Source organism: Glandiceps talaboti, chromosome 20, assembly GCF_964340395.1.
Source record: "Glandiceps talaboti chromosome 20, keGlaTala1.1, whole genome shotgun sequence".
NCBI lineage: Eukaryota > Metazoa > Hemichordata > Enteropneusta > Spengelidae > Glandiceps > Glandiceps talaboti.
The window spans coordinates 17711599-17726775 of record NC_135568.1 but is presented as its reverse complement, the minus strand read 5'-3'; the positions used below and the strand labels follow the sequence as shown (position 1 = coordinate 17726775).

The 15177-nt window shown below is 36.2% G+C and overlaps 2 protein-coding genes across 2 annotated transcripts in view; both read left to right on the top strand.

Moving 5' to 3' along the window:
• LOC144450634 (carboxypeptidase D-like) overlaps positions 1 to 8045 on the top strand; it is an 11819-nt gene extending 3774 nt beyond the window's left edge. The window contains exons 6-9 of the mRNA XM_078141279.1: positions 1457 to 1609; positions 2711 to 2967; positions 3668 to 3784; positions 7950 to 8045. Coding sequence (XP_077997405.1) covers positions 1457 to 1609; positions 2711 to 2967; positions 3668 to 3784; positions 7950 to 8045 — 623 coding nt within the window. The remainder of the gene's footprint in view (positions 1 to 1456; positions 1610 to 2710; positions 2968 to 3667; positions 3785 to 7949) is intronic.
• Positions 8046 to 8061: 16 nt separating this feature from the next.
• LOC144450633 (carboxypeptidase D-like) lies at positions 8062 to 14813 on the top strand. Its single transcript, XM_078141278.1, has 8 exons — positions 8062 to 8173; positions 8782 to 8882; positions 10143 to 10315; positions 10723 to 10907; positions 12459 to 12662; positions 13747 to 13899; positions 14100 to 14242; positions 14625 to 14813. The coding sequence occupies exons 2-8, from the start codon at positions 8868 to 8870 to the stop codon at positions 14811 to 14813; spliced, it is 1062 nt and encodes a 353-aa protein (XP_077997404.1). The 5' UTR covers positions 8062 to 8173; positions 8782 to 8867.
• Positions 14814 to 15177: the final 364 nt, after the last annotated feature.

The window sequence follows — 15177 nt, the reverse complement described above, 5'->3', positions numbered from 1 at the left end:
ATTGATTGATATAATATTGTCTAATTGAGTTGTATAGTTCTTGTTTTGTTAAATTGTTGATATTCTTGCTGTTATATAATTGTATATTGTGTTCAAAGGTAGTTAGCCATGAACCTGTGTAATCATTGTTCTCCATGTCATTCATTGCATAATATATAGGCTAAGTTGTTATTGTCTGATGTCTTGAGGTATTTGTAATAGTTTATTGCTGAGTAGTATATTCTACTAATCAGTGGTTCTCTCCCAAGTTCCATTCTGCATCCTATTTTGCTCACTCTGTTGCTGACATTTAATATTTGGCGACAAAAACGTAGATGGAATTTTTCTGTCTCTGTTTTGTCCCAAGTTGTTTGATTTTGGAGAACACCCCATATTTCGCCAGCATATGTCAGGATAGGTAGCTGTGTTGTATTCATGAGTTTTTCCTTTATCTCAGTACTGTTTATCTTTGTCGAATATATCTGTGACTGGATTCTTGCAGCTTTGCTGGCTTTGTCTGACAATCTGGTTGCTGTGGAGCTCATAGAGCCATTTGTCTTGAATGTTACACCGAGATATGTGTATTGTTCTGTAGTTTTTATTTCTTCCAAGCCACATTTGAATTGTCTTGTATCTTGTTTGCATCCTGATTTTCCAATATGTACCCCTACTGCATCTGCAAAAACCATGGGATTCTCAAGCTCGCTGCAATACATATGTGCTTCGATCATCATATCCCGTAATGTCTCACCGCAGATCACAGGGCACTCAGGCTTAGTTAGTTATCTCTATCTATCTATCTATCTATCTATCTATCTATCTATCTATCTATCTATCTATCTATCTATCTATCTATCTATCTATCTATCTATCTATCTATCTATCTATCTATCTATCTATCTATCTATCTATCTATCTATCTATCTATCTATCTATCTATCTATCTATCTATCTATCTATCTATCTATCTATCTATCTATCTATCTATCTATCTATCTATCTATCTATCTATCTATCTATCTATCTATCTATCTATCTATCTATCTATCTATCTATCTATCTATCTATTGTTACTTATAACTAAGCCTGTAGCAACATTGGAATGTAGACAACCGATGGCAGGTAGGAGGCCAAAATCACAAAGTACATGTAATACAAATTTAGAACATACAACGAGGAAAGTAAAATGTGAATCTCTCCAATGCCATTTTCTAAAATACTGCCCTCCCCGACAACGATTTGTAAAACATGACCCTCTAATTCGCTCACCGCCTGTAATTGCAGGAGGCTCTCTAACCCTAATAAACAGATTTACATAAGTTTTGATTTCTCACTAATCATACAATATTAAATAGTTAGCATTGCATTTACTGGTTAGGAGACACAAATAAAAGATTGAGGTATTTAGTATCACCTTTAACAGTACTGTGTTATCTATCATTCACGTTTTTTTCTTCATTTCTTCCTGATCTCCTAGGGGGTATGCAAGACTATAACTATGTATATGCTGGATGTATGGAAATAACTTTAGAACTATCGCATTGTAAATACCCCAATGCAAGTACACTGCCGACGTTCTGGAACGACAACAAAGTCTCGCTGTTAGAATACCTTAAACAAGTACATAGAGGTATTGTCTTATTCTGTCTTTCCCAGATTCATATCTTTTCTCATAGCTTTCGGGTTTGCAGGGAAGTTATTGAAGTTTACATAATTTACTTCAGTACGTCATATTCTCAGAGGCTGCCAACTTTGCAGTCAGTTTTGTAACAGATATGATCGCAAGAGGGGCCCACATGGGGAAAAATTCGGAGGAACCGTTAAAATCACATGGCAGTACATAAAGCGACCGGGGGATCGACAACGAAATTGAAAATGTGGCTACTTTAATGAACTGCTTTGATATTAAATTAGCAAAATGTTTGCACTCGTTGATGTAACCAACTCTTGCCGTGAAACATAGACTCTCTCACAGTCCTCGAAGCTTCGCATAAATAGCTAAAACTTGGTTTGTTTTGTATGTACCGATATTTACTGCATAATTGTATTCATATACTAGTACATGATCCCAGTATCCCTGTACTGTGCGCCCTCATCGACCACATAGGGCTAACCTTTTGTTGACATGTTAGGCGAAGCCCGAGCACATCAACAGAAGGTTAGCCCTATGTGATCGATGAGGGCGCACCGTCAGTACAGGGATACTGGGATACTAGTATATGAGTACAATTATGCAGTAGATACATACAAAACAACCCAAGTTTTAGCTATTTATGCGAAGCGCTTCGAGGACTGTGAGAGAGTCTACGTAAAACACTGAGAAATGGCCATAGTGCTCAACTATCACCATGGCCCTCTTAATCTTCCCCGAAAGCTGCTGTCGAACGTATTAGCCAAACGTTATAGCTTTTGTGTTCCTAATATATTTGCATGGTGCTCGGGTTTCTGGAGGGAGGGGGGGGGGGGGGGTCAGTGGTGATTTTTCGAAAATCATGTCAATTTCTTCTCAGAAACAAAGCTTTGTTTGAACACCTTGAATTACTGGCATATGGCTATATGTTCGTAATCTGGCTCTGAGAGGCACGTGATGTGTCTGAATCGGAGGACTGCTAAATTACGGATATGTATATGATAGCTAAACACAACATATTTTATTAACTCTTCAATATTCCGTCAAACACTTTGCATATGTTAATCAGTATGTGTCTGTGTGTCTTGTCCATCATTGTAGGTGTAAAAGGTCAGGTTTTAGACGAGAACGATAACCCAGTTGCTGGGGCAACGGTACATGTCAAAGACAGATATATTGGGTTCAAAACAACAATTAATGGGTATTTCTTTAGAATACTGATGCCTGGTGATTACGTCATCGTGGTAAGTAGGTTACCTCATTATGATAACTATTTTACATCATTGTTGAAAGCATATGATATTGTTATTGGGTCAGTAGATGACGTCATAGCTATAAGTAAAGTCATGAGGGGTGAAGTAAGTAAGTAGAGGCGTGACCGGCTTGGAATCTACAGGTTGCAGGTTCGAGCCCTGTCGCTGCCTGATGTTTGTTTCTGAGTGGCTAAAGTTTGAACCACGACTGTGCCTCAGTCAACCCAGCTGTATAATTAGGGACCTGGTAGGATGTAGGTTGCAATGGGAAGGTTTTAATCCTATGCGCTTAACTGGATGGATTGTATGCTCTCCGGGGAGTTGAGGAAGACTAAAGGGCCGTTGTGCCGTTCTGATCCGAGCCAGGGGTAATAATTGTAAAGCGCTTTGAGCACGGCGTGGGAAAGCGCTATATAAGAACCCAACATTATTATTATTAAGTCGATTACGTCACTGTGGTAAGTAGATTACGTCATTCTGGTAAGTTGATTACGTCATTGATGTAAGTTGACAACGCCAATGTTCATTAGCTACGTCATTCTGGCTAGTTAGTAAATTATGGCATTGAGATTGGTGTATACATTAGGAATAATTCTAGGACTGTCTGGATTACAACATAATTGTGACCTCAATATGCATATAACGTCATTATTATTCCATTTTTCCAGTTGTCATCAGCATTCTTGTGTCATATGCGATTTAAAGTCAAATTTTCATGTCTATAGTTTAATAATAAATCCAAACATTAGAACCATTTCCAACTGTATTTTTTTAAATCTCATATGGATTCTTGTTACCTTGCCAGGTTGAGAAGGAAGGCTATCTCACCACTGAAAAATCCGTTTCCGTGTCGAGCGTCCTCTACGACGTAAGTGTTCTGGACTTAGTCATCCCAACTGCGCCGGTACCTACGCCGACAGAAGTGAGCGCCGCAGTACATTTGGTTCCCTGGATGACTGTCGTGTATGCACTGTCAGCAGTTTTGATGTATCTTATTTTCTAGATCATCTATAAATAAATCGCAGTTAATGATATTAACTATATAAGGTTTTATTTAATCAATATATATATATTTTTGCAAAAATCAATTGAATTGTTACCCATAAATAATTAAGTTGATTTCAAATGCATATTGAGTTTGTACAGTCAAAATCTATTTTTTTTAAACTGATGGACTTACCGTTTTGTCTGTACATGTCTGTCTGTCTGTCTGTCTGTCTGTCTGTCTGTCTGTCTGTCTGTCTGTCTGTCTGTCTGTCTGTCTGTCTGTCTGTTTTTGTTTGTTTGTTTGTTTGCTTTGATGTGGGTTCTCAAAAATACATATACCACTATTGTATCTAATAGCAGTATATTCTTAAACTTGGAACTTGACATTGACCCCAATTAGCCTAAATAAGTGTCACGCTAAGATTCATTCCTATACAGATTTGTTCCATCAACCGTGTGTTATGTTTCATAGAATGTTATATTTTATTTTATTCCTCAATATACGCGTACGCAACCACGCTATTGCCATTGTTTTAGATAAGAGCATCTGGGAATTTTGTCGAACGAGTAATGAACAACTATGATATTGCGCATGTGCAATATGAAAGAACTGTATTTCATCAAACTTGCGATTTTTGCATTTTGGCAATCTAACAAGATTGTAAACTGTAAGATAGGTCGCGTCGTTCCGCCCTCACCGGCCCCAGCGGCGTGGGAGGGTTTGACTGATGTGTGAAGGCGCCCTTACATACTGACAAGATTGAAACCATTCTTATAAAAAGCAATATACATTCCCCATCATATAAATGTTCACCCAGCGTGTACTAAAATATCACGGTCCCAATATGGGTCACGGTGTCTGTGCCTTTTGATTGGGACGTTAGACACCCTATTTACACCGGGCAGATTATCTCCATGTTTTCATCAACAAGCATTTATATTAGAATAATGTTTCCCTTGTGTGATGTCTTCAATAAAATTAATATATATATATATATATATATATATATATATATATATATATATATATATATATATATATATATATATATATATATATATATATATATATATATATGATGAAAATTATAAATAATGATTTTTTTCATCATCTGCTCAGTTATGTATTTCTTATAACACTAGAAATATCATTTGCGATGAATCAATTTGTGATATAATTGCCGTAGAAGAGGTTCCGGAAAGTATGACAACTTCACAACCAAGTACCAAGGCAACTATTTATACTTTATTAGTTATTAATAAAACTCCTACAAATTACACATATTCATCAGCTTATATGGAGTAACAAACATTTCATAAATATTGGCGCGAATTTGATAGCAGTGACCTACTTCTGATTGTTTTCTAAGCTAGAAAATGGTTAAATAATAGCGAAGAGGCTAAGAAATGATTGGCTTGGTCATAGAGAAGAGATTGTATATATATAATTGGTCCAAATTACTCAAATCCGATGGAAAAGCGCTGAGTCAGAATCCCAAAACCTACTCAAGCCCAGTATTATTTTCGTGTCTCATAATTTAGTGTTTGTAAGACTGAGACATTACTTGAATAATTTGAAATTCATTTGTCATTACATGTCATACCGTCCTTCTATCTCCAAGGGCAACAGATCTAAATTTGTCTTTTTTCTTGATTAATGTATATTATTCAATCACAGCTGTGACCGTGTTGGCAGTGAGTGCTCTGCCAGCTCCAGGAGTGATATCTATGACAGGGTCAAAGTTCATTTCGCCTATCTTACCTATATAAATGCTATCTCTCCAGGGTTAAATATACGTAATTCGAAGACGCTGTTTCTTATAAACAAGTCATAGTTCTATTCTCTTACATTTTTATACATATTTATATGATCCAATCACAGCAATTTAAACGTTGACATCGAAATCGCAGACAAAAACGGTTTTAATTGGCTATTTTGTATTGGTAATCATCTCCCACCTTAACCCCCCCCCCTCACTCCACGGACGTATCTATGTATTGTATGCATAACTGTGCCTCTGGTACTGAGGTATACTTTGGTATAAATCCGGTCCAAACCGATACACGTAAGACCCACTATGACAGGTACAAACATAGCTTGTCCTTATCTATTAACTAAACAACTTACTAGTAACATTTTTAGATAAGGAATCAATTTAGATAAGAACCAAACATTTTGACTGACTTACGGACAGTAAAGACCAGACGTGCTATCGGACCATCCGTATGACGCAGTAGTATTTTTGCGTTTGAAAAGCGTGTCTACATTCTGCTTCTTATAAGGTAAGGTTATATTATTAATCCAATCACCTTCATCATCAATTCCTATTCGTCGATTTTGAATCGCTGCTGGCTTACAACTATTCTTGAATACCGGTGCACGAGGTGGTAGGGTGAAGCAACACTTGACGATTGTGTCTACTGATATCGGCACTGCACATGTAACTGTTGAATATCTGACATCTCCAATTACACTGGAATTACCAATATGGTTATTAACACTGCTTTTTCTATGACATTACCGAGGATAAATATCGTAAATAAATTTTTAAAAAATGAAAAAAAATATGTATTTAGAAATAATTTCCCTGGCTGTTTTAGGCATTATAGCCTGGATCTATTCGTCATTGCAATTGTTTGACACCTGTGCCCTTATTTCTATAAGTGACAGATCTATGCATGAACACAAAAGAGTTTAGGGTCGGCGTGAAAAACTAGGTGGGATCGGGTAACCGGAACCAAACAACTTTTTTTTATTTGGCCTTACTGAGATAGTTGACATCAGATAACGTATTTTACCTTATACTGTACTGTACTTTACTGTACTGTACTGTACTGTACTGGACTGGACTGGACTGAAATGGACTGTACTGTACTGTACTGTAATAGCACTGCACTGCACTGCATTGCACTGTACTGTACTGTACTGCACTGCATTATGCTATGCTGCACTGTACTGTAGTGTACTGTAGTATACTGTAGTGTACTGTACTGTACTGTACTGTACTATGCTATACTACCTTTTATACTGCACTACACTATACTACACTACACCACACCACACTGTAGTACACTGAAAACACTGAGCCATGAAAAATACTGTTTCAAACAGTGTCAATACAGGCCATTCCAACTGTACGTTTGCTCCTACAATGCACTAAATGTTATCAACATACCAGATAAAGATAAAATAATCATTAGACAAACTTAAGAACTTCTATTATCACCTAAATAGTGTCATACATGTAACGTTTAATTAATTAAATGCAACTAATTCAAACGTTCATTTAATATCAAAAATTTGTTGCAAACTATGTACAAATTGTAGACTCGTTCATGGGCTTAAAGTGGTCACGTGACAACGAGAACGTAAACAGGATTTATTACAATGAAGCTGGTAAAACATAAGTTCAGGTGAATAACTACAAGTACAGGCAGAACATAAAAATAATCATATCAATTGGGTCAAATTTTGCAAGAGATAAAACTTAACACGAGTAGAGCACTCCATATGTCAAGAACGACACACACTGACGAGTTGTCAATCATCATGAAGGGCACTGATATGTTGGCATCACTATCTGCAATATGTTATCTAATAAGACTCTTTGTCTCTGCCGAGCACATCGTGACACATTTTGGTTAATGGTAAACATTAAAGTGTACTTATACATTGGGCATCATTTCCAAATCCTCTGATAAAGCTAACTTAACGAGAACATTATGGGTACGATTTATTATATAATGGATAATACAGCAAGATGAATACTGCAAGTCACGTGCTTTATAACGCTACTCAGGTCGTCATGACATTGAAACTGTTGAGAGTTTTTTCAACGAACATTAGCCGTTGGTGGCGCTCCGCCTACGACGTATTTTATTCAATCGTTCAGTAAATGAATGAGTTATGTATGTATGTGTGTGTATGTATGTATGTATGTATGTATGTATGTATGTATGTATGTATGTATGTATGCATAAAACACACATATAGCTTAAAATTGTTATTTCTCATCATTGATGAGACACTTGCGAAATTATTGTTTAAATAAGTTTATCTTTATAAATCGACCATAATTGTTATTCGTTTTTCTCTACAGGTAACACATCGGTTGTTTGTAGAAGATGAAGACGATGTCAAACTTGCATCTTTCCATGTGTGTTTTCTATTTGATGGCCCAATTACAAAGTTATAATGTTAATAGCGAACCTATAGTTGAATTTGTTTACCATAAATATGATAACTTGACTCAAACATTAACGGATTTACATCAAACATATTATGGTATTTCTGAACTGTATAGTATTGGTAGAAGTTTGGAAGGTGAGAGGACATTTCTGATCTCTGTCTCTGTCTGTCTGTCTGTCTGTCTGTCTGTCTGTCTGTCTGTCTGTCTGTCTGTCTGTCTGTCTGTCTGTCTGTCTGTCTGTCTGTCTGTCTCTCTCTCTCTCTCTCTCTCTCTCTCTCTCTCTCTCTCTCTCTCTCTCTCTCTCTCTCTCTCTCTCTCTCTCTCTCTCTCTCTCAGAATAACCAAGACTATATTACTGATGTTTGCAAAACAAGGTCATTGGCAAGTTTTTATTTTTAACAGTTATTGGTTCATAAATTGAATACCGTATTGGCGGGTTTATATTTGACTTTATCTGCTTTACATGTTGTTGGGTTTTTTAACGGTTCTAGCAATGCCTATAACGATAGACCCTCTACGCTAACTTTGTCGCTCACATTTAGCACGTGACATATATCATGCCACTAATTTGAAACTATGAGCTAATCCTTTTCAGCAAAAAGTATTTGCCGCAACATGTATAGTTGAGCAAAAGTCAATTTCTTTTTGTCAAACTTGTTTCATTTCACTTTGACGTTGAAGTCATTTTCGCTAGTCTAAGAAAGATATAGACTGATTCTCATATCTTCTTTGCATTTTCTAGGCCGTAAACTTTGGGCTTTAGCCATTTCTGGTCGTGATGCGTGGAGACATGAAATACTACGACCGGAAGTTAAATATGTCGGAAATATGCATGGGAATGAGGTATTTTATAGGTGTTTAATTAGGTATTTTTGATAGGAAAAGGTAATCGCTATGACAACAGTGTCTCTGAAATAAATAAATTTCATTTCTTTCATTTCTCCAAGATCATATTATGTGGTTTCGTTGATTCTATCATGGAGGTATAAGGGGAGATACCTCCGTGATTCTATGCATTGATTTCGACTTTGGTGTTGATGTGGCGCAGTATAAGTTTTGTCAAGTATTTAGTGAACATATAGGGAATAATTGCTCACTAGAGCCAAAATAGGGATCTTTGCTTTAGACTTACGTATTTCAATTCATATCTGGATGGTAATTTTGCCTTCAGGGATGTCCAGTGCTCGATTTAGACACAGACAAGTAACTGTGTTACCGTGTTACTGTGTTACTGTCTGTGATTTGTATTAATCCTTGGGCCGGTGAAAACAAAGGAACTGTTTTACAAATTGATTGAGTAACCTTTTTTTAACAGTTTAAGCCATTGTCATTATTTTACAAGTTGTAAAACAGTGTACTAACAATAACAACCATGTCAACTGAAACAGAGCGTCTACTGGCTAGACAAAACAATCACAAATATTGTAACACTTCATGCCTGTGAACTGTACTTTATGTAGACAGAACAACGCTACCAACCACTATACACCTTTGAGATAACGGTGTCTTATCTATAGATAAAGCTAGCAATGTTTAAAAGGTTTTGCTGAGTCTGGCAATGCTTTGTAGCAAGTTTGATAGTAAGATTTTTGTGGAGACAGATAACGTTCTGTTTCAGATGACTTAGTTTTCATCGTAGCTTCTGTCAGTCGATCAGCAATAGAACGTACACATATACATTATCAACAATACATGTTTATTTTGGATTTCTAATTTATAAAACAGTATTATCATGGCTTCCTATTTGAAAAATGAATATTAATATTAAACAATATTGACTAAATCTGTGTTTGTAATGCAATACTTTGAAAAAAATTCTTTTAAAAACGTGTAGTTTTTTTTTATTGTATGTACAATAACAGACGCGTTACATTTACTATGTTCTGTCGTTCGTTGAGTTACAAACAAAGACTTGGTCTATGTTGTTTAATATTCATTTTTTGAAGTAGCAAGCTTTGAAAACATTGCTTTATAAATTAAAAATCCAAAATAAATACCCAATGCCCAAATGACCACTTATACAATTTTCCATATATACTATGCTTTCACAAGTAGTTTTAGTATTTCACATTTTGAAGCTAATATTCTTGATACTTTCTTGAGGTTATTGGTAGAGAAATATTACTACATTTTGCTGAATATCTACTCAGTAACTATGGAGTCGACGATGACATCACCAAGTTTGTGGACAACACTCGGATTCATATTCTTCCGACTATGAATCCGGACGGTTTTGAACGATCCTTTGTTGGTATCTGTCAAGGGATAATAGGACGGTCAGTGTTGGTCTGATTTAGACGTTTGCGCGTGTGTGTGTGTGTGTCTATGTATGTATGTATGTATGTCTGTGTGTCTGTGCACAAGTGTGTGTACGTGTCTATCTGTGTGTGTATTGGTGTTGTTTAAGTAATGATGCCTTTGCAATTACAATTAAAGTTAGAAGGAACGATAAATCCTTATCAAAGGTTCCAAATTTCAGTCACGTAACCTTGTGGTTTTGTTTCTAACATGAACATACATGTAGAGGGCGAAATTCAAATCAGTGAATGGTTAGATTCTGAGGTTCATTCGAGTCATGATAAACAACGAGGGCCGCCAATATAAAAGTAACAATGTGACCTCACCTACTCAGAAGTGCAATATAACTTGATTTCATTGATTTACTGTTTACATTATTCGACAGGTACAATAACGATGGTTACGACCTCAACCGTAATTTCCCGGATGCGTTTGAAATCAATGAAGCTCCGATCCAGGTGGAAGCAGATGCCATGATATCTTGGTTGGAGAGTATACCATTTGTACTTTCGGCAAACTATCACGGGGGCGCTCTTGTAGCAAATTATCCCATGGACAATTTGACACCAGGTACGTACCCAAATCCTTTTCCCATAAGAACAGATGGCATTCAGGTGGCCGTTGCTTACAGTGTCATGTCATGTTATGCCATGCCATGATGTGGTGTGATGTGATGTGATGTGATGTCACATGATATAATTTATTATATGATAGTACATGATATATGGTATGATATGATATTATATTATATGATATGATATGATATGATATGTTCGATATCACATCACATCACATCACATCACATCTGATCACATCACATCACATCAAATCACATCACATCTGATCAGATCAGATCAGATCACATCACATCACTTCTGATCACATCACATCTGATCACACCACATCACATCACATCACATCACATCACATCACATCTGATCACATCAAATCACATCCGATCAGATCAGATCACATGACATCACACGGCATCACATCACATGACATCACATCTGATCAGATCAGATCAGATCAGATCAGATCACATCTCATAACGTCACGTCGCATCACATCACATCAGATCACGTCACGTCACGTCAGGTCACGTCATGTCACGTCAGGTCACATCACATCACATCACATTACATTACATCACATCACATCACATCACATCAGATCACATCACATCACATCACATCACATCACATCACATCACCTCTGATCACATCAGATCAGATCACATCACATCACATCACATCTGATCACATCACACCACATCTGATCACATTTGATCACATCACAACAATTAATATCGTATCATATTATACCAAAGTCAGCCAATAGTCTATGAGCAAATCAAGTATTTAATGCCGAAAGGTTATGGAAAAGGCAAAAGAATTGGCATGAAGGGCGAGCTTATATTAATACCAATACTAATATTAACTTGTCATCTATGTGTCGTATTTCTCAAATGGAGACTTTTATGGACCGAATGTATAATGCATATTTATACTGGGGAATGAGAATAGCTTACAGTTACAAACCATACTACTCATTTTATTCAAATTATACTCTCGTTTTATTCAAATTATACTCTCGTTTTATTCAAATTATAATCTCGTTTTACTCAAATCATACTCACGCTGTATTCAAATCATACTCTCGTTTTATTCAAATCATACTCTCGTTTTATTCAATTATACTCTCGTTTTATATTTATTCAAATTATACTCTCGTTTTAGTCCAATTATACTCTTGTTTTATTCTTATTCAAATTATACTCTCGTTTTAGTCCAATTATACTCTTGTTTTATTCTTATTCAAATTATACTCTCGTTTTAGTCCAATTATACTCTTGTTTTATTCTTATTCAAATTATACTCTCGTTTTAGTCCAATTATACTCTTGTTTTATTCTTATTCAAATTATACTCTCGTTTTAGTCAAATTATACTCTTGTTTTATTCTTATTCAAATTAACTCTCTCGTTTTATTCAAATTATCGAGATTATATACTATGATTTAAATTTGTTAAAATCATACTCTCGAGCTCGTCAACACCTTTCCTGCTTTAAATCTATACTAAGTATTCTGATTACTAGTCATTTTATGATAACATTTTCAGAGGACAAAGCAATTGAGCCAGTTCAATACAGCAAAAGTCCGGATGATGACGTGTATCGGAACCTCTCCTTAATTTATTCATACAGCCATACTAGGATGCATGTGTTCAATGAAACAAAGTGTATTGACGTGTACGGTGAAGCGGGTGCATTCGAAGGTTTTGAGGATGGTATTACAAATGGCGCAGCTTGGTACTGGACAATAGGTATACCAATAACTTTTGTAGAGGGCATGGATGCTCGACCTGGCAAGCATTCTCTCGATCTAGCAAAAAAAAAATCTTGTGCCCAATATTATGATGTGTTCAGGTGGCCATATGGATGAGAATTTGGTATTTATTTTGAATTTTTATTTTATAAAACAGCTTCACTATGTTTTTCTACTTGAAAAAATAATGTAAAATAACATATACCAAGTCCATGTTCACATCTCAATAAACAGCAAAACACTAAACAATGTGTAAAATGTTTGTTATTGTACGTACAATAACAAACTTTTACACTTTTTGCATCTTTTTGAAATGTATTGAGTTATGAACATAGACTTGGTATATGTTCTTTCGCTTTATTTTTCCAAGTAGAAAAACATAGTGAAGCTGTTTTATCAAATAAAAATCCAAAATAAATACCAAATTCTCATCCATATGGCCACTATAAAATACTTATTACCTGGTCTTATCTGGCCACTAATAGACGTCATGTTACCCCTCGTGATGGTATGTAGCGACTAGTTTACCTGAGTTTCAGCCTTTGGGAAATATTTGCTAAAACCTCATGGTAGTCTATCCACTAGCGCCCCCACAGCAAGACAATAAGTGTATACTTTGACCTTTGTACCACTAACCTCGGACTTCAATATTAATTTTATGCTTCTTTTTCCTCATGGTAAACAGTTACAGATCGATGCTTGCTAAGTTTACTTAGTTTGCAGCTTGTTTTGAGAGAACACTTGCCAGTTTGACCAAAACATCTGCTAAGGAGCCTAGCGTAGCGACGAGCGATGAGTAACATTCGTAGAGATATGCAAAATGAAAAAAGGCAATTCCAAAATAAAATGTTGAATCCAGACATTTTAAAGAAAACTTTATCACAAGGACTACATGTGTAACTTAATTCCCTCAGTCTGTTTCAATTGCACCATGAACGGACTTGAATCATGTAAACTCGTTTTTAAAACAGAACCCAAAATTTTCAAGCTGCAGTACTTCATATTTGCATAGTAGCCTTCTTTGGGTTTCTACAGCGATTACCTGCTGACAACTAAGTGAAAACGTCGTCATTATTTTCTAGGTTCCATGCAAGATTACAATTATGTTTATCATGGATGTATGGAAATCACTCTGGAAATCAGTTGTTGTAAACATCCTGAGGAAGACCGCCTTGAAGATTACTGGGAGGAAAATAAGAATGCAATGCTGGAATATTTGAAACAAGTACATAGGGGTACGACATCTTGCATCTGTGTTGTTGTTGTTGTTGTTGTTGTTGTTGTTGTTGTTGTTGTTGTTGTTGGTGGTGGTGGTGGTGGTGGTAGTAGTAGTAGTGGTGGTGGTGGTGGTGGTGGTAGTAGTAGTAGTAGTAGTAGTAGTGGATGAGGTGTTGATTGCTGTAAATCATGTGTACTCATATTGTTTTTAATGTAGGTATTAAGGGTATAGTAATGGACGAAAATCAAAATCCGATATCAAGAGCACGAGTTACAGTAAAAGGACGACCTAATTTTTACAACACGACCATAGATGGAGAATACTTTAAAATTCTAATGCCTGGAACCTACGACGTTGAGGTATGGCATCACTACTATCATCACTCACCAATCCACCCACCCACCCATCACTACTATCATCACCCCTATCGTCACCACTCACCAACCCACCCATCACTACTATCATCACTCACCAATCCACCCACCCACTCACCCATCACTACTATCATCACCCCCTATCGTCACCACTCACCAACCCATCCACTCACCCATCACTACTACTAGTACTACGTTTGCTGTCGGGGCAGTAGGATTTCTTACAATTTAACTGTATTCCATTGACATTGCCCATTTGAAGAAGGAAGTCAAACAAATCAAACCAAGTAGGAAAGTAGTTTATAATTGTTTTATAGTAAGCCTTGCAAGGTAACTACTAACCCCTGACGTGTTTCATATTTTCTAGGCGGCAGCTGACGGTTATACTACTGAGGAAATGTCCTTGACTGTTCGCGACCATCTTTATGATGTCACAGAATTCAATTTTATTTTGTCGACACTGCCTCCCGAAGATGAATCAAGTGTTGCAGCTAAAGAAGGATGCAGTGTAATAGTTTTACTGTCTTTGGTATTATCATGTATCACCTTGAATTAACCAAACCTGTCATCTCAAATCTAAAACCCTGCCTATACATCTGTGAAAAGAGCGATAATCATGTGGCTTTAAATGTAACAAAATATATGATTTTTACCATTGTTTTAATACCATATTCTTCACTACATTTAGAAAAAAAATGGATAAGCGTATTTACAATCAATTTCTTGACAAAAAATGAATATTCTTATTTTTGATAACGGAAAGGATACTGCGTGCATTCACTTGGATGCTACATGATGCCAACTGTGTTGGTTTAATCCACTTTCAATTATCAGTACGGAGTTAACACCGACCCGTAGGCGGAAGTGACGTTTGGGACTTGCTAAGATAATTCCCTTAAACGTATTTTTGACTGCTTGCA

What these genes read in the sequence shown, in the direction of transcription:
- LOC144450633 (XM_078141278.1), top strand. An exon ending in TGTCAAGGGATAATAGGACG is followed by an intron (nt 10,316 to 10,722) that starts GTCAGTGTTGGT and finishes ATTATTCGACAG; the next exon opens with GTACAATAACGATGGTTACG. An exon ending in TTTGAAACAAGTACATAGGG is followed by an intron (nt 13,900 to 14,099) that starts GTACGACATCTT and finishes TTTTTAATGTAG; the next exon opens with GTATTAAGGGTATAGTAATG.